Consider the following 17,297-nt stretch of genomic DNA (forward strand, 5'->3'; position numbering starts at 1 on the left):
TTGATCACTTAATTGCTCACACTTAAAGAAAATTGTCATATTTTATAACTTGGGCTATAACGGACGTGTTATTCCAACAGCTATACATAAAATCGACCAATGTTTTTTTATATTGCGTGTTGAAACGAGCCTGGAACTCGAGCATTACATTGCTGTAGCTTTAATTGTAAATATCACTTTCATCTTAAAAAGGCCAAATTATTTGTAAAATGATGCATCTGAAAATTAAGGCATTAAAATGTTATACTGGTCCAAATTATTTTATGAATATGCTGTCGCAGACCTTCCTTGGAACAAAAAGGTGGGAATCGCTGCTCCACGACATACTTGCAGTGTTCAGTTGACGGAGTTTATATTGGGTTTTGGCGCCCTCTTCTGTTCAGAGTTGGAACTTGAACCATCGTCTCTCCCGGCAGCCACCGCGGCTCTTCCACTAACAACATGGACGAAGATGGAGGAACAGCAACACGTATTCAACGACCTGCGAGAAGTCGAGTCTTTTATAGAACAAAACGAAGCCGCCACCATGACTAAGTTTGTGGTGTACGGGACACATGCTTCGTTTTTTGATAATAGTAAGTAACAGGGTTATTTAGCGACGGATACATTGAATTCAAGCGAAGTTAGGTTGTAGTGAGTCGTAGCAAGCTCATGTTATCTAATTCTACTAGTCCTCCACTGTGGGTCGTTTCCTGATGTTTAACTGATCAGGCTTTGCTAATCCAACATGCAGTGTGGCAACCGACGTCCAACACCCGTGTGTTCTGGGAGTGGAGCCGGGGAGAGGGCACCCCGACCATCGCCTTCACCGGCACCCCGTTCATGTTCATCGGGACGAAGGAGATGGGATGTCATCTGGGGAGAGACATCTCCGAGAGCAAGAAGCGGAAGGAGAAACCCGACGTGTTGAACGTAAGTAATGCTCTTTTGTGTAGGTAAACCAATGGACCCTCCTTTAGTGTTTATTGGTGGTTACTTTGATAGCGATCCTCATCTGGTGACTGACCCTAACCCCCAACACATTGAGATGTTTATCTCAGGGTAGGGGACCATCTAAATCACAGGACATGACTAACATCACAGGACATCACTATTATCACAGGGCTTGACTAACCTGTGACAGGAAACGCCATTATTGAGAATATCTAATCACACCGTGTCCGGATAGGACAGGACAGGATATGTCTTACAATCGATACTTGTATCACGCCTCACCCGAAAATGTATAGATAATCGAAAGGAAATAGATTGATTATAACGAGGAAGTCGAGCATGTTGAAAAAAAATAATTTGATTAATTTGAAAGTCCTCTCCCAATATTTGCCCTCTTGAATAATGCACTGGTGCTTTGTCTATACGCTGAGAGGCAAGCATTCAAACGCATTTCTGGAGAAACAAACATTTAAACCCCATTCTTGTGTCGTAGGTTTTAACAAAACAATTATGTTTTCTCTCCTACAATTCATTGTAGGATAACGCCGGTGCCAGGAAACGAAGAAAGCGTAAGAGTGTGCAAGATTGCAAAAAAATCGGCTGTCCTGCGATTCTGACCGTCACCAGAATCGCAGCTTTCCCCCAGTTCAAGGTGAGCCCCCATAGTGATGGACCTTTGGTAATTTTCACTAAATATGCAGATCACTTTCTCCTTTTCAACATTGTACCATAGCAAGCTATCACAATTCATCATTGTATCATTCCCACCCCTCATAAGCACTTATTGTGTGTCGTACTTAGTTGTGTAGTATCTTATCCTAGCTTTCTTTGTTGTGTACGGCACTTGGTTCTATGAACATCCTTACTGTACAGACAGCGATATATATTTGTTTCTCATTCTTCGGGCAAATGTACTTATTGTAAATTGCTTTGGATAAAAGCGTCTGCTAAACGCCCGACGCTTGTGATTGTGAGGTTGTTTGACAAATTGCCTTTCCATTACAGATTGTGGACAATAAGGACCGGACGAAGCGGGCGGCTTCAGCCCGGCTGAAACAGGCCCTGCAGAGAGACCCCGTGATCTGGGAGAACGTTTACATCATCAAGACTCCATCGCCAAGCGCCCACATGGGCCACGCCGTCAACGGGGAGCTCATCTGGTCCAGGAAGACGTTTGTGAGGAAGGAATGTTCTGATCTCCTGAAACACCTCACGGAGAAGGTGCATCTGGTGGAGGAGCAGAGGGGGCTGGAGCTCATCAAGAAGAAGCTGCTGGATCTCATGGACGACGTTCAGCCCATGATTCCACTCGAAGCTCGGATTCCTCTGAGTGACGTTTGTGAGGGAGAGAAACGACTCAAAGGCTCGTCCTCCAAAGCAAAGACTGTGGGCGGCCTGAACACGAACTCAGTCAACTGTGGAAGCACTGAGGTCCACCTGCAGGGTAAATGTCAAATGGAAAGCACCAATCCAGCCTGAACGAAGGACCAGCCAATAGCCATACCAGCAGCCTGGCTGCCCCTGCTGGCCTGCGACGCAAACACCAACAACTAAATCTAGATCATGATCAGTGACACATTAGGAATATCAAATATTGTACTTATTTTATCTGACGCAACTGAATTTGTAATTTGTCAATGAGGCAAATTACTTTTTATTTGTGTATCCTAGAGACCGAGGAGGGACACATTCCTGCCTCCCAACATGGTTGGTTCATGTTCTGATTATGTTTGATGGAGGTGAATCTAGTTGACGTCCTCCATTTGAATTCCACTCCCGGAGGTTTTCCTCAACAGCCGTTCTAGCCACTGTTCCAATACGGTCAATTTGGGATTTAGCCATCGTATGGCCCTGCGACTGAAGATGCTTGGCTGAATTATTTAATTTCATTAGTGTTGGTCTAAAGGGTTGACTCGTTTCACACAGTATTCCACCCGCTTGACCACTGCTACACTTCCGCTCCAAGTTTAAGTGAAGCAATAGAAGAAAATAATTTGAACGGAGCCACTGAGCTGAACAATGCATAGTATAGCTTCTTGGGGAAATGATTGTGCTGTGTCAAAACATCTTCCGTACTGCCATTATGCTGTAACAGTAATAAATTAGTTATGTTCTTTGCACATAAGTCCCCCTTCATCTTTGTGTCATCTTTGCCAAATGATCATCTGACTAAATGACTTGCCTTGATGTATATACTCTATTCATACAAATGTGCTACATTGAAAATAGTGGACAAATATGGGTTAATAATAATTCATATTTTATAATAAATAAAACAAAAGGAAATTAGAACAAACATAGAATATATATATGTAGAGAGAGATAATACAAGCCACATGGCCTTTCAGCAGTATTTAGATAATCCTAATGACCTAATCAAACCATGTAGAACACCAATGAAGTCCTATTGATCCTACGCAATCAGTGTTTATTTAATTTCAAGCCCCAAAATGTCCACAGTCTCAGTACCTATTTGGTCGTCCATTTCCTCTGAGCTCCGGTTGGCTTCCTCGTTTTGGTCAATTGGACCGGAGAAGCTTTGATTGGCTGTTATGGGGAACTCATGGCTTAACAATGACGTTGTTGAAGACGTTACCGAGACTGGTACAGGTACTGCATGAGAAGAAACCTGTATTGAGACATGAGAGGGCGACAGCACAGCATGTGTTCATTGTAGCCACTGAAATACAGCACAGTATGTGTTCATTGTAGTGAATCATTCATCGGTTCACTAGCCAGTGAATCACAGCATAGGTCCATGGTAGCCAGTGAAGTTGATCTTACGGGTCAATTCCACTCCATCACTCTCTTCTCCAGTTAGACCAGAATGAACCAATAACTACATGCTCAAATAGGTTTCAAATACAATCTGAATGGTATAAGTTGTAGAGGTTTATCCATACCACTATGGGATGTTCATATTGCCCCGGAGCACTGGAACCAGGCTGAACCGGTACATCTCCTCCGGCCACACGCAAAAATATCTCCATATGGCCCACCTCAATCAAACACTCATGTTAGGGCGGGGAACAATATACATTTACAATACCATCTTGTGTTTCCCTCCTAGTTGATCATATACCAACCTATTTCTGGTATCAAATCAATTATATTGATTTGACAATGTTAAGGGTAGGGTTCTGCCAAATCTGCCATTAATATGTTGTTAGCTGTGGCTACCTACCTGTGGCACAGAGTCGAGGTCGACTTGATGTTTGGCCGGTGTAACTGGAAGGCTGCGAACCGGAACCTTCCAATAGCCCCTGTGGAGCTGAAAACAAGGTAGGTAAAGTGCTATGTATGGATACTGCCATATACATTTAAGTTTAATCCCTTTACTTATTCATTGGGAGAAACATAGGAATAACATCACATTCTGCAGTCTTGTCTTTAGCGGCAGCTATGCTGGAAGATAAAGTGTTCTGCCCGTGTTTCGGATGTAGTGTGTCCTGGGATCATGGGAGTACCTGGCTGTTTAGGTCAAAGAGCTCCAGCCGTGCCCAGCCCAGAGACATCGTCTCCTGCCTCCTGGGACCCTGGCACCCCTCTGGCCCGTGGACCTCCAGCACCAGGCACAGTCCGGGGTACGGGCAGAGTCTGGAACAGAGGAGGGGAGAGTCCGTACAGGTTCTCACAGGATGGGAAGCACGACAGCAAACCACCTTAAACATAGATAAATCTGAAAAGTAGGAGAATAAATCTATAAACTCATGTTTTAATTTGCTATTGTGTGCCAATGTTCAATCCTAGAGTGGAACCCATATTAAAGATCAGTAACACTCATTCCCTTTTTTGGCCAAGATGCCCATTGATTGTAATTATTATATTTCAATCTATGCATTATATATCATTTATTTTAATTCAACCAGGAGTAAAAAAAAAAAAAAAAAAGTTACTTCAGGTAAAATAATGCACAAAAATAGAACATCTCTAATACGAAAAGTATTAACATTTAAAGTACAGTCCATGGAACTAAATGACAAGTGTACTTTCCTGGGTAACGGCTGTTTGACCAGCAGGGGGGCGTAGCCTCCTGGGGGCAGTTGTTGGGAAAAGGGCATTTCTACCCCCGGTTGACACAGGACGCAGGGCAGGGGGGCCGGCAGCCCCACCTGCTGCTCCCCCAGGTAGAGAGACGACACCAGGCGAAGCATGCTCAGCCTCGCATCAATACCAACCACCATGTCGTAGAAAATGGCTAACTCCACCCTGCAACGAAGCCAAACCATCACATCGTCAGAGAATGACGATTTTAACACAAAGTAAAACAATAAACACTCCCGGTACAGTGTGTCTATGGATGACCAGCTCCACCGTTCTGCTGCCTAGTTCTTCTAACAGAGACGACCGACTGTAGACTGTCAACAAGGTCGTCAACGTCGAAAAGTTAACTAGCATCTGTAGCGTAGTCCACACAAAATGTACGCATGTTGTTATGACCTCAGAATGTCTGTAAATGGTGATAATGAGTGTGACGCTGGGCGAGGGTTCAGTCAACGAACCGCGGGTCACGGCGGTCCGTCCCCGGAACGTCCCCGGGGGCGGAGTCACATCCTTCCACTCCGGAGCGCGTCCACCTCACCTGGCATTATGCAGGAGAAAATATGCGTAAAAATTAAAAAAAATATTAATCAAATCGTGTATGTTTATATGTTGTGCGCCAACAGCAAGGTCTCTCTATTTATATAATTGTGTAGGATTGTGTAATAAAATGAATTCATATTGTGTGATTCAATTCAATATACAATAAAATTGTGAGTGAAAAAGTGCACAACGACGCAAAATGAATGTGTGTGTGTGAACCAGGAGAGCTAGGACCAGGGCATGAGCAGGAGTACTCACCAGGGGGTTTGGTGCCTGCTGGGCGGGGTGAACCGGGGGAGGTGGGCGCTGTGATGGTGGTGGGGGGGGTGGAGGGGCCTGTCTGCACGTCCTGGCCACGCCCCTGCGCCTCTCTCTGATCTCCCGGCGAAGAGCCTCCATCTCTGCCTTGATGTCCACCATGCAGTAGAGCTGGTCCTGCTGAAGCTCCGCCTCCACCAGAGAGAGAGAGGAGGAGCCTGCATGGACACACCCACCACACAGAGGACGCTCTCAGCGACGCCAGACATGTGAACAAAGAGACAGCAGATCAGAGCTGAAAAGCAAAAGTGAATGAAGGTGTTCCTAAACTCTCCAACCAGGAGACCTGGTTGGAGAGCTTCGGAACACCTTCATTCACTTTTGCTTTTCAGCTCTGATCTGGTGTCTCTTTGTCAAACTAGGCGTCATGTGTCTGTGTGTGGCCTCTCACATCTAACCCTCTACATTGATCACTTCACTCCCTGTCCTTGTGTGTCCAACATCTCTGATTGTCCTCACTCACCTAGATGTTTTCACCTGTCCCTCATGACCTCTTCCCTCCTCGTGTATTTAGGCAGCGGAATTCCCTTCCTCTGCACCAGCTCGTTGTTGTTCTTTGTATCAAGTGTCCCAATATTTCAGATTCTTACGGTTCCAGGTTTTTATTACTTTCTCCCTGGACTTTTCCCCCATTGATTGGTTAATCAATGTTTGATTTTGATCTCAAGATTCTTGATTTCAAGAATGAAGACAATTTGGATAATCTATGACTAGATTTGGATGGAACTGATTTGTAAAACCAGATCATGCCCCACTATATAAAAAACGAAGGATTCAAATGTATAATTATATATTGACTGTCGGTGAAGGGCCACGCCACCTTGGTCTCCATAGGGCCGGGCTGCTTGGATCTGAAGGATCTCGTGCTCCAGCCTCCGGTTCTCGGCCTCCAGGGCCAGCAGCTCCCGGTTCGGACCCCGGCGATAGGGCCTGACCTCTGGGCAGAGAGTACAGGACAAGGCCTCTCAGGTCCAGAGTCACACTTCGTCTGGACGGAGCCGGTCCACCGCCGGACACGCAGGGACACGGCACCTTCTGTTTGCAGCCCTTCTATTGGGGGATCTTTAAGTGGAAGTGATATTCAAATGATACTAACAAAAACTAAGGAAAAAAATTCTATCCTGAGTAATCTAATATCAGTCATAAATTAAACATGGTAAATTAAATACTTATCACATTCTAAATATAAAAATCTGATAAGTTGATCATTCATAAATGACCCGTCTGGAATGAAAGTACCTTAACTTGGAAACCTTGGAAACCCAGCAACCATTGTTTCCCTACTAGCATAACAGTTAAGTCAAGAAGGTGAGGAACATCCATCCACATCAGATGTTCATGAGGACCAATCTCATCAATCCTTCCTCTCTGTGTGGACCTGAAGGACTCACTCTTCCTCCTCCCCTTGGCCTCGGCCTCGGCCTCTAGGGGAGCCTGCTCCAACCACTGGGCCTCTCGCTGGAGGTCCATCATCTGGGCCAGAAGGCCCGGGTCCAACCCCCCAGACTGCACATAGGCCGCCTGCATCTCCCTGAGGTGCACAGTGAAGCCTCATTCCACCAATCACACTCACAGGAGCCAGGTATGATCGGTTGAAGCCCAATAACTTGAATTGAATAACAAATGTTAGTTTGATTCTTGATGATGATTGTGTCCGGAGCCCCTTACCTTATCTGGGAAGAAAGAGGTCCGTCTGTAGAAGATCTTAACAGGTCAAAGTTAAGGGAAAGGGCCCTATTTCCATCGGGACCAGGCTGGTTGGTGGCTATCGATTCAACCCTAATCAAACAAAACCTTCAAAGTTTGTACTTTCAGGATATTTTTCCTACACAATATCCCATGAATTGGTTTTCTTCTTTCGTGTGTGTGTGTGTGTGTGTGTGTGTGTGTGTGTGTGTGTGTGTGTGTGTGTGTGTGTGTGTGTGTGTGTGTGTGTGTGTGTGTGTGTGTGTGTGTGTGTGTGTGTGTGTGTGTGTGTGTGTGTGTGTGTGCGCGCTCACTGTAGTGTGTCGAGGCGACGGGTCAGTTGTCTGAGCATTTCTTCGCTCCTGTCTTCTTTGTCCTTTTGCTGAACCAGCAGATTCTCCAGGTGACTGACAGTGGTCTGCCCTGAAAGGGCACCCATCTGTTGGAAGAGCTCTGGTGGACTCAAACACACACACACACACACACACACACACACACACACACACACACACACACACACACACACACACACCAAAGACACAAAACACACAAATATACATAGAAGAGAAGGAGACACATGCACTGCACAGAGGTACTTTGGCCTAAAGTTTCTCCCCAAAACGGTTGTGTTCAGACCTCACCTTCTCTCTGGCGCTGCAGCTGCTGGTTGTGATCGTGTATCTGGGCCAGCCGGATCTTATGCAGCTCTGTCCTCTCCTCCATTAACCTGAGTCTGGTGTCCTGACCGGCTCGACCTCCTGGAACCTTACCGATACGAAAGCAAACGGAAGCATGAAGGATCGCAGACGCTTTTATTCAAAGCGGCTGACAATAAGTACATGTGTCAGAAGAAGGTGAAACAATATATCCCCGTGGGTTCAGTAAGGATGGTCATAGGATCAAGTGCCAAGCAATGATAACAATTGCTAGGTTAACCCATTCCCCGTACACAACAAAGATAGGTAGGATAAGGCAGGGTCCATAGCTACCTCGTCTGAAAGGGTTTTCAGGGGATGGTTCTCTTGTCTTCTAGGTATTTTCTCTTCTTCTACTCGGTCGGGATTGGGTGCGGCATCAACGATTCCCTGGTTATTGTTTCTCTTCTGCTGGCAAGATTTTTGACTTCTCATCTATCACAGTATAAACACACAAACATCTTCGATTGGTCACGGGTGAAATACTCACAAGTTTGGTCAAACAATATAGGCTATTTTTACGATTACCAGTAACACTTAACAATAAGAGTATATTCATTAACAATCAATTATCATTAGTTAACACAGTAATAAGCATCATTATATTGCATTAGCATGTTGGTTAGGGATGTTGTTTGGGGTTAACGCAAATCATATTAAATAATTCAGAAATCAATACCTTAACATGAACACCAGTGGTCAATCGTTACCGGACAATGATGGAACCATTAAAAGTTAGTTAATGCCTATGACTGCATTCACAAATGAATTAATGGGAAATAATATATAAATAATAAAAAAAATGATAAATTGATATATATCTTAGTAGTGTCACCCCTTTACATTACCTTGATGAGCTCTGGGGTCGTTGTTCTCTGAGGCTCAGCACCTATTCCACGGTCTGCGGCCTGAGTTTCAGGCTCCTTGCGTGCTGCTATGGGGTCTCCCGCAGCCTTCCCCACACAGAGCTGGGCCTGATGTCTCTGCAGCAGGCTCCCAGAGCTGAACACCATGCTACAGTCCGCACAGAGAAGGGCCATCCTTCTCCACACTTTTTTTCAAGGTGTCGAGTTGTCAAGAAGACAATTTGGAACAGTCCCTCTTACTCCATGTTTATTCTCCAAACTATTGCTTGAGTAGTCCCAAGAAAAGTCCATTCAAAGAGTCCAAAGAGAGAGTCTACCATAACCGGATTTAGGACTAGCTCTATAGTTTATATTGCCTAGGAAACATTGTTTGCTCGTTTTGTTTGTTTGTGGCAACTGTCACCAAGTCTAGGTCATTGTTAATGTGAGGGTGTGGAGAGCTGCACCATGAATGAACAATGAGTGTAAAAGTGTTCTTGAGTTAAACAAATCAATACAATTTCAAGATAGTATAAAATAAAACAAAATACCATAAATGTGTGTTGTTGGTTCGGACACACATCGCCATATACACAGAGTTGAGTTCTCAACTGGTTGATTCGTTATTATTCGTTCATTCATATTATTATAATTATATGGTAACAATGATTATATGGTAAAATGTCTCGTAAATTTTACAACATAGCTAAAACCGACAAATTGTTCAGGAATTTCAGTCTGACACACATTGCAATACACTATTAGGGCATTTAGCAGACGCTTTTATCCAAAGCGACTTACATCGTTTAAAGCAGAGTAGACTTCTCAAATGCGTGATTCATTATTCATTCTAATTGTATTTATTAAATTAAAGAATGATAATGATGGTTAATGTCATTGTTACCATTATAATTATATCCTACCCCATCTCATACTGAACAATGTATGCCTTGCTTGTGTAACCCCTAGCATTTCTGTCGTACTCCATCAGTGTCGATTTTAAAGAAGAACTTCACGTTTCTACATTGTATTATATGATTTAATTTATTTGTTATGGCACCCAGGACTAACACAGGCAATGGTTTACTGGAAAGTATTATAGTCCTGCACATTCCACTAAAGGTCAGACGTCAAGGATTATCCCTGATTTGTGGCGTGTCTTCCTTTAAATCATTTAATTTCCCAAGCTTCTGAATCCCTATAGGCTTATGTTGTTATAGTATCATAAAGCGAGTCATTTGCTGCTGTACTGATCTAAAGTTATTAGTATTCATAACTTATCATTATTATGAATTATAAATATTAATAATTCTTAGCTATTATTATCATGAAGTTATTATTTTCTATGTGATCAGATGAAGCTGTAGTTTTCCGAAGGGTCGATGTGAGCTTCTGGAACCTTCTCTGACACCTTCAAGGGTCCGGGCGTTCTACTGGCTTTGACCCGCTCCCTCTGAGGGGGGGAACTGGGGCTTACTAAAGAAAGAATGAAAGAAAGAAAATATATCTATACACACAGTAAGAGTTTGGTTTGATAAAGTTGTTTTTTCTACAAATGTATATTAAACCACACACTTTGAAAAGCGATTTAAAACAATACACAGTAAAAGATCAGACACTAACAAGCTGAAATCATCCAGATTAAACTAATACCAGGTCAACAGAATAATAATGTTTTGTTTTTTTCAGTGAATATATTCCCAATATTCCCCCTCTCTCTCTCTCTCTCTCTCTCTCTCTCTCTCTCTCTCTCTCTCTCTCTCTCTCTCTCTCTCTCTCTCTCTCTCTCTCTCTCTCTCTCTCTCTCTCTCTCTCTCTCTCTCTCTCTCTCTCTCTCTCTCTCTCCTCTCTCCCCCCCCCCCCCCCCCCCCCCCCCCCCCCCCCACCTGGCAGTCGGATGCACTCCCCGCGGTGCCGCTGCTCCCAGGCCTTCAGCTTGCAGCTCACGGAGCAGTACAGCACCCGGTGGCAGCGGCTGCAGGGCGTCAGGGTCACGAACGCAGAGCGGCCGCACTGGTAGCACGAGCCCAGAGGCGTCCTGGGAGAGACGCACACACAGACCTCAGAAAGGCCCCCCCGGACTGTCCGCACGCTGCACCCGGGATCACGCTCTCCCGGAGCAGAGCGTGTTAACCTCAGCTGTTACCTTTCATCAAGAATCATAGGAGTCATTATTTTTCAGATGACACGTGTCTCCTAGCGCCTGTTGGATCGCCTGCCGTGTATCGAATGACCTCTACGTCACGATTAAATCTATAAATGTGGGTAAATTATTTAAATATAATTTAGTAGCAACTAGTTGTGAGGTTGCAGACGTCAACCAACTGACTAACTGACAAACTACATCTAGAAAACATGGATCTATTAAAGAATGCAAACGCAGTCATTTAAATCCCCCTCATCCACAAACCACCGAAGCCATTCGCTACACTATTTTACGCTTAGATTAAAAAGTGTGTGAAAGGCTCGTCTTCACTAGGCTCGTCTTCACTAGGCTCGTCTTCACTAGGCTCGTCTTCACTAGGCTCGTCTTCACTAGGCTCGTCTTCACTAGGCTCGACTTCACTAGGCTCGTCTTCACTAGGCTTGCATGAGGCGGCTCTGAGAGCGCACACTTACATGCGACATACGTAATGCCCCGTCATGTTGATGTATGCCTCACATACAATGCGTGTGCCCCAACAGGCAGGGGGGGTTCTCTAAGTAGAACCACATCCCTCACACACAATGTGCCCTGGCCGCAGTAACGGTCTACTTTATATGACGGGGGTCCGCCTTCCTGTTGGATGATAACCCAACGCAGAGACCACGGTGTTGCTGTGTGAGAGGGGACGGGCTCACCTGGTCCTCCTCTCTCTGCCGTCGGCCCTCGTTCTGCTCTGCCACGATGCCTTGCTCTCCGCGCGGTCAGCGGGTCCACCACTAGGAGACGGGAGAGGGGCAGTGAGGGGGAGATATAGAAGAGCACAATGGGTAAAGAAATAAACAGTAATATATAAAGGACAAATCAAATGAATCAACGCATTCATAAGCATTATTGTGTAGCATTAGCCTAGGGTTAGGGGTAGTTGGTTGGAGTTTGCATTGTAGTTCAGTTGTTGTTGGTTAAAGGGACTATGGCTTGAGATCCTGCGTTCACACCAAAAGATGCATTTGCTGCCCGAACGCGTTGCCGCCGAAGTTTTGCGGCGCCGCAAATCAAGTTTTGCAGCGCGGCAAAAGTTTTGCTGCGCCGCAGTTTTGTTGCGCGGCAAGTTTTGCCCGCGGTGCTTCTGAATTCATTCACAACCATGGCCGACATTACGAGCATTGCATGTCTTTACCTGTTGTGGAAGAGGGAGAGACGTTGGAATGCCCGTCGTTTATGGGTTCATGAGACCATTCAGAGCCGTACAGAGCTCGGTGAATTTCACCGTCTTCTGCAGGAGCTCCGTCTGGATGACGACCGCTTCCAGCGCTATTTGAGGTTGACTCCAGCCCAGTTTGATGACCTGCTAGCTAGGATCGGTGCTGCTAGGATCTCTCGGTTTGACATTTATACTTATATATATATATATATATATGTATTGGACACTTATAACTGGCCACGGTGGTGTTGAAGATCACCGGGAATGCGGAGACTGCAATTATTATCTTCTCCTCCATTTTAGCGCTTTGATCTGGATCAGGTAGTGAACTCAAAGTCACTCCAAGGGAGTAACACTGATTGGCTGTTACGGCATGTCACTCAGTGGCAACGCCTCAGTGGCAACGCTGTTGAACGCTGATTGGCTGTCATCACGCGTTTGCTGCCGAAAAGTTGAAATATTTCAACTCGAGCAGCATTTGACGCGCCGCAAAATACGTGAACGCGCCCGCCGCCCGTGCCCGGCAGCGGGCACGGGCATGCTGCGCTGCAAATCAGATTTTGACGCGCCGCAAATCAAATTTAGCTGCCCGTTTTCTCGGCAGCAAATGCTGCGGCAGCAAAGCAGCAACGCGTCTCTACATTCACTTTGAATGGGATCGTGCCGCGCGTCAACTTTTTGCATCTTTTGGTGTGAACGCAGGCTATTGTACTCATTTTGTGCAGTGGGCAGTCTGCTACACAGTTTTGATTTTAAACATCCCTGCCTCCAGGAGCAGAGGAAAGTGAACACAGATTTGGGCTCGTCTGCCTTCACACTTTGGATGGAAACGTTAATTCAAGTTAATTAGGGTTAACCCTAACCCTAATTAATAACCTATCAATTAATTAATACCTTGACACGTGAAACATGAACACTATCAGAAAACATTATCACCCTAAGTAAATGATGAGTAGACCATAAGTTCAAATGTATCATTCACGCTTAATACTGTATTAAATAATTGTACTTAATGGTTAATTGATGTACCTTTATTGTAAAGTTTTACCATTAACCGCTGTAAACCTGCACAAGTGCCAGCCTGTGATATTTTTGACAAATCTTTGAAAATCTTTCATCATTCATGTTTGCGTGTGCGATATACTTTTCTGTTTCACGGTCGGACACCGGAGACTCAGGTCTGGCTGTCTCCTTGGCAACGGTCGCCCTGGGGCCACGCCCCTGTGGCGTATTGGCTCCTCCTCCTTTATACACAAACTTCTCTTTGTTGTTGGCACCTATCATAAAAACAGCTCATCAGAATCCCACCGAAGCACATCCAGACTATCAAATTAGGCTATCATATACATCCCAAACACAAACACGCATCCCAACACACAAACACACAAACTCACATCCCAACACACAAACATACACACAAACTCACATCCTAACACACAAACACACACAGAAACACACATCTCAACACACAAACTCAGATCCCAACACACAAACTCAAATCCCAACACACAAACACACATCCAAACACACATTCAAACACACCAAGACACATCCAAACACACTTCCCAACACACAAACACACATCCAAACACACCAAGACACATCCAAACACACATCCAAACACACATCCAAACACACATCCCAACACACATCCCAACTCACAAACTCACATCCAAACACATGCAGGCAAGAACCAGTCCCAAGAGCCCCCACACTGCCCTCCACCTCCTGGGGTATGGCTCTATGTACTGACCGGCAGGCGGGGCGCGCTCCCCGGCCCCCCCGCGCCCGGCGGTCTGCCGCAGCAGGGCGGCCATCAGCCTCAGCAGCTGGCCGCGGGCCTCGTGGACGGCCCTCTCGCGCTGGCTCAGGGCGTGGTAGGAGGTGTGGGCGACACGCTGGTCCTGGTCAGGGCCGCGCCACACCGAGAGAAGGCTGTCTGGTTATGTGTGCGCGCGTGTGTGTTTATATATGTGTGTGTTTATATGTGCGTGTGTGTGTGTTTATATATGTGTGTGTTTATATGTGTGTTTGTGTATAGATGTATGTGTGTGTGTTTGTTTATATGTGTGTTAATATATATGTGTGTTTATATACTGTATATGTGTGTGTGTGTGTGTGTGTGTGTGTGTGTGTGTGTGTCTGTGTGTCTGTGTGTCTGTGTCTGTGTGTGTGTGTGTGTGTGTGTGTGTGTCTGTGTGTGTGTCTGTGTGTCTGTGTGTCTGTGTGTGTGTGTGTGTGTGTGTGTGTCTGTGTGTGTGTGTGTGTGTGTGTGTGTGTGTGTGTGTGTGTGTGTGTGTGTGTGTGTGTGTGTGTGTCTGTGTGTCTGTGTGTGTGTGTGTGTCTGTGTCTGTGTCTGTGTGTCTGTGTGTGTGTGTGTCTGTGTCTGTGTGTCTGTGTGTGTGTGTGTCTGTGTGTCTGTGTGTGTGTGTGTGTCTGTGTGTCTGTGTGTGTGTGTGTGTGTCTGTGTGTGTGTGTGTGTGTGTCTGTCTGTGTGTCGTGCGTGCGTTACCTGGTTGAAGGTATAGTGTGCGTAGTCGATAGCTGTCCCGAAGGCTCTCTTCTGGCCTTCCCCGACCAACACGGGCATCCTGATGTCTGCCCCCGCCTTGTCTAACATATCCAACTGCAAGGAACAAATACAGAGTGGTCACAGCATGCTTGCCCCCCCCTGTGGTTGTTGTGGGTACATACCATCTTAGCCCTGTCGTGGGGGTGTCCAGTGGAGTCGTAGTCGATGTTGGTGAGGGCACACAGCGCACTGCCCACCCCTCGGCCCAGTGGAAGATTAGGGTCGGCCCCCCCCTTCAACAACAGCTCCACTGCCTAGACAGGGGGGCAAGGGAGGGGGGCATTCAGTTAGTATGGTGAACTATAACTATTACACAATAGGGATATCAAACTAAACCACCCCTCAATCTGTCCTCAACATGTCCTTTCCTACCGCGTCGTTTAACTCATCAGCCTTTACTATCAAACACATCCTGTCCCAGTGGTCAATCCGCGTTAGTGTGAGCGTGCGCCGTGCGTCGTCACCATGTCGTTGCCGCTAGCGATGGCCAGGGAGAGCGGGGAGTGGCCGCTCCACAGGAGGTTGATTCTGGCCCTCCGGGAGAGCAGCAGCGACACCACCTCGCTGGCATTCTGCACGCACGCACGCACGCACGCACACGCACACGCACGCACGCACACGCACACACACACACACACACACACACACACACACACACACACACACACACACACAAATCGCTCGTCAATTCCAAAGCGTTGCAAGATATCGGCTCCAAATCCCACATGGGAGATAAACACAGCGCGACTGTTTTTCTCTGGGCGGTGAACGGGTGGAACACCCACGCTGTGGTCGGTGTCCCTCTGGCAGGCCAGGTGCAGGGCGGTCCGACCCCCTTCTGGGGGGGCCCCGGGGAAGCCGTCCTCGGGGTCGGGGCCCCAGGATGGGGGGGCCAGGGTCTTGTTCCCGAGAGCCGCTTGTGTCTCGGTCCTGGTCTGTGCAGCAATATCAAACAGGAGCTCCCAGAATTATATACAAATATTTATAATTGGCGTATATAATCTAATTAGCAGCCTTTTATTAAATTATAATATAATACCAAACCCCCTCCCTAGGAGCTTTACCCAGGGACTAGGAACCTTTGGAGGTACTCGTGTAACATTTATTCTAACCCCCTAAAGGCTCGGGGGAGTACTTAACAGAAGTACATGGACTTTGGGGAGGGGCTTGTAACGCTGAACATCTCTGATTGGTCGAGTACAAAAAAAGATTGTTCAGCCATTTCAACTCTGCAGCAGCAGAGTGACAGACTATAGGCCGCGGGGAAACGGCTGACAACAAGGAAACGATTAGTCCCTGGAGATGGAGTCGCTGGCCTCAAGGCTGCGGGTCATTGCGGTGGAACCGCGGCTCAACAAGCACCTTATCCAGATGATAGACGTCCTCCTGGTCTAGTGCCTGGGCATCAGCGTCAGCCATGGCGTGTAGGAGCAGCTCTGTTATGCTGGGGCCCTCAGGGCCCGACAAGCCTGCAGCGACGTGAAGGGGATATAGGCCCTTCCACTGCAAACGCACACACACACACACACCTGACTCCTCAGTGGGATTACGCAGTGATTGTTCAGTGCACAAGAAATACTGGTCTCCAGAGGGGTGTGTCCTCACCTCAGAGGGGAGGGGTTACCTCACCTCAGAGGGGAGGGCGTGTCCTCACCTCAGAGGGGTGTGTCCTCACCTCAGAGGGGCGTGTCCTCCCCTCAGAGGGGCGTGTCCTCACCTCAGAGGGGCGTGTCCTCACCTCAGAGGGGCGTGTCCTCACCTCAGAGGGGAATGGTGTGTCCTCACCTCAGAGGGGAGGGGTGTGTCCTCACCTCAGAGGGGTGTGTCCTACCCTCAGAGGGGCGTGTCCTCACCTCAGCGGGGAGGGGCCTGTCGGTCTGCGCTCCACGCTGCAGCAGAGCCCGGACCGCCTCTACGTGCGCCGCCTTGATGGCGAGGAACAGAACGGGCATGGGCAGCCTGGAGGCGTTGGGGTCGGACCCCCTCTGCAGCAGCAGGCTCAGGGTGCTCCAGCGAGCGCGGTGCCTGCAGACACACGCACAACGGTGACCCTCACGCTGCATGGAGGTCTGTAAGAGTTTAGTTATCTTTTTTATCTGCGCGAGTTGTTTCGCAAAAGGTATTGACGTCTGTTTAGTGTCACGTCTAAAGTCGAGGGTTGGGAACGAGGGTTCCAGATGACCTCGATGGTTCCTAATCGGCAGAAAGCAGAGAGCAGAGAGAAGTCCCTCACTCCGTCTTCATGGCGGCCATCCTGCGGAGGGTCTCGTGGCTGTGGGTCCGAGGGGGGACTCCGATGCGGCTCAGCGCTTCGGCC

At 47.1% G+C, this 17,297-nt stretch overlaps 3 protein-coding genes across 5 annotated transcripts in view; 1 reads left to right on the plus strand and 2 right to left on the minus strand.

Moving 5' to 3' along the window:
• The first annotated feature begins 414 nt into the window (after positions 1 to 414).
• On the plus strand, positions 415 to 3,069 carry LOC132468472 (uncharacterized). 2 transcript variants are annotated; one of them, XM_060066191.1, is made up of 4 exons: positions 415 to 575; positions 734 to 912; positions 1,472 to 1,585; positions 1,939 to 3,069. In XM_060066191.1, the coding sequence occupies exons 1-4, from the start codon at positions 452 to 454 to the stop codon at positions 2,410 to 2,412; spliced, it is 891 nt and encodes a 296-aa protein (XP_059922174.1). In that variant the 5' UTR covers positions 415 to 451; the 3' UTR covers positions 2,413 to 3,069. The 2 variants fall into 2 exon arrangements, with proteins under 2 accessions (XP_059922174.1, XP_059922175.1); XM_060066192.1 differs by having other exon boundaries at positions 420 to 575; positions 712 to 912.
• On the minus strand, positions 2,552 to 9,256 carry ccdc17 (coiled-coil domain containing 17). 2 transcript variants are annotated; one of them, XM_060066188.1, is made up of 13 exons: positions 9,065 to 9,256; positions 8,511 to 8,624; positions 8,163 to 8,286; positions 7,836 to 7,974; positions 7,504 to 7,614; positions 7,227 to 7,366; positions 6,656 to 6,772; positions 5,776 to 5,993; positions 5,436 to 5,515; positions 4,401 to 5,142; positions 4,118 to 4,204; positions 3,837 to 3,932; positions 2,552 to 3,562 (listed from the first exon to the last, which is right to left on the minus strand). In XM_060066188.1, exons 1-10 carry the CDS (start codon positions 9,254 to 9,256, stop codon positions 4,785 to 4,787), a joined length of 1,593 nt encoding a protein of 530 aa, XP_059922171.1. In that variant the 3' UTR covers positions 2,552 to 3,562; positions 3,837 to 3,932; positions 4,118 to 4,204; positions 4,401 to 4,784. The 2 variants fall into 2 exon arrangements, with proteins under 2 accessions (XP_059922171.1, XP_059922170.1); XM_060066187.1 differs by having other exon boundaries at positions 8,511 to 8,651.
• Positions 9,146 to 17,297, minus strand: part of ankmy1 (ankyrin repeat and MYND domain containing 1) — a 13,476-nt gene continuing 5,324 nt past the window's right edge. Inside the window, exons 9-20 of the mRNA XM_060066184.1 lie at positions 17,214 to 17,297; positions 16,834 to 17,005; positions 16,343 to 16,483; positions 15,766 to 15,915; positions 15,445 to 15,552; positions 15,103 to 15,234; positions 14,921 to 15,034; positions 14,162 to 14,312; positions 13,553 to 13,685; positions 11,903 to 11,983; positions 10,948 to 11,099; positions 9,146 to 10,537 (exon numbers count right to left, since the gene is read on the minus strand). The exon at positions 17,214 to 17,297 is cut by the window's right edge and continues 95 nt beyond it. Coding sequence (XP_059922167.1) covers positions 10,413 to 10,537; positions 10,948 to 11,099; positions 11,903 to 11,983; positions 13,553 to 13,685; positions 14,162 to 14,312; positions 14,921 to 15,034; positions 15,103 to 15,234; positions 15,445 to 15,552; positions 15,766 to 15,915; positions 16,343 to 16,483; positions 16,834 to 17,005; positions 17,214 to 17,297 — 1,543 coding nt within the window. The 3' untranslated portion in view covers positions 9,146 to 10,412. The remainder of the gene's footprint in view (positions 10,538 to 10,947; positions 11,100 to 11,902; positions 11,984 to 13,552; positions 13,686 to 14,161; positions 14,313 to 14,920; positions 15,035 to 15,102; positions 15,235 to 15,444; positions 15,553 to 15,765; positions 15,916 to 16,342; positions 16,484 to 16,833; positions 17,006 to 17,213) is intronic.

The sequence above is a fragment of the Gadus macrocephalus genome, chromosome 12 (genome assembly GCF_031168955.1).
Source record: "Gadus macrocephalus chromosome 12, ASM3116895v1".
In the NCBI taxonomy this organism is placed as follows: Eukaryota; Metazoa; Chordata; class Actinopteri; order Gadiformes; family Gadidae; genus Gadus; species Gadus macrocephalus.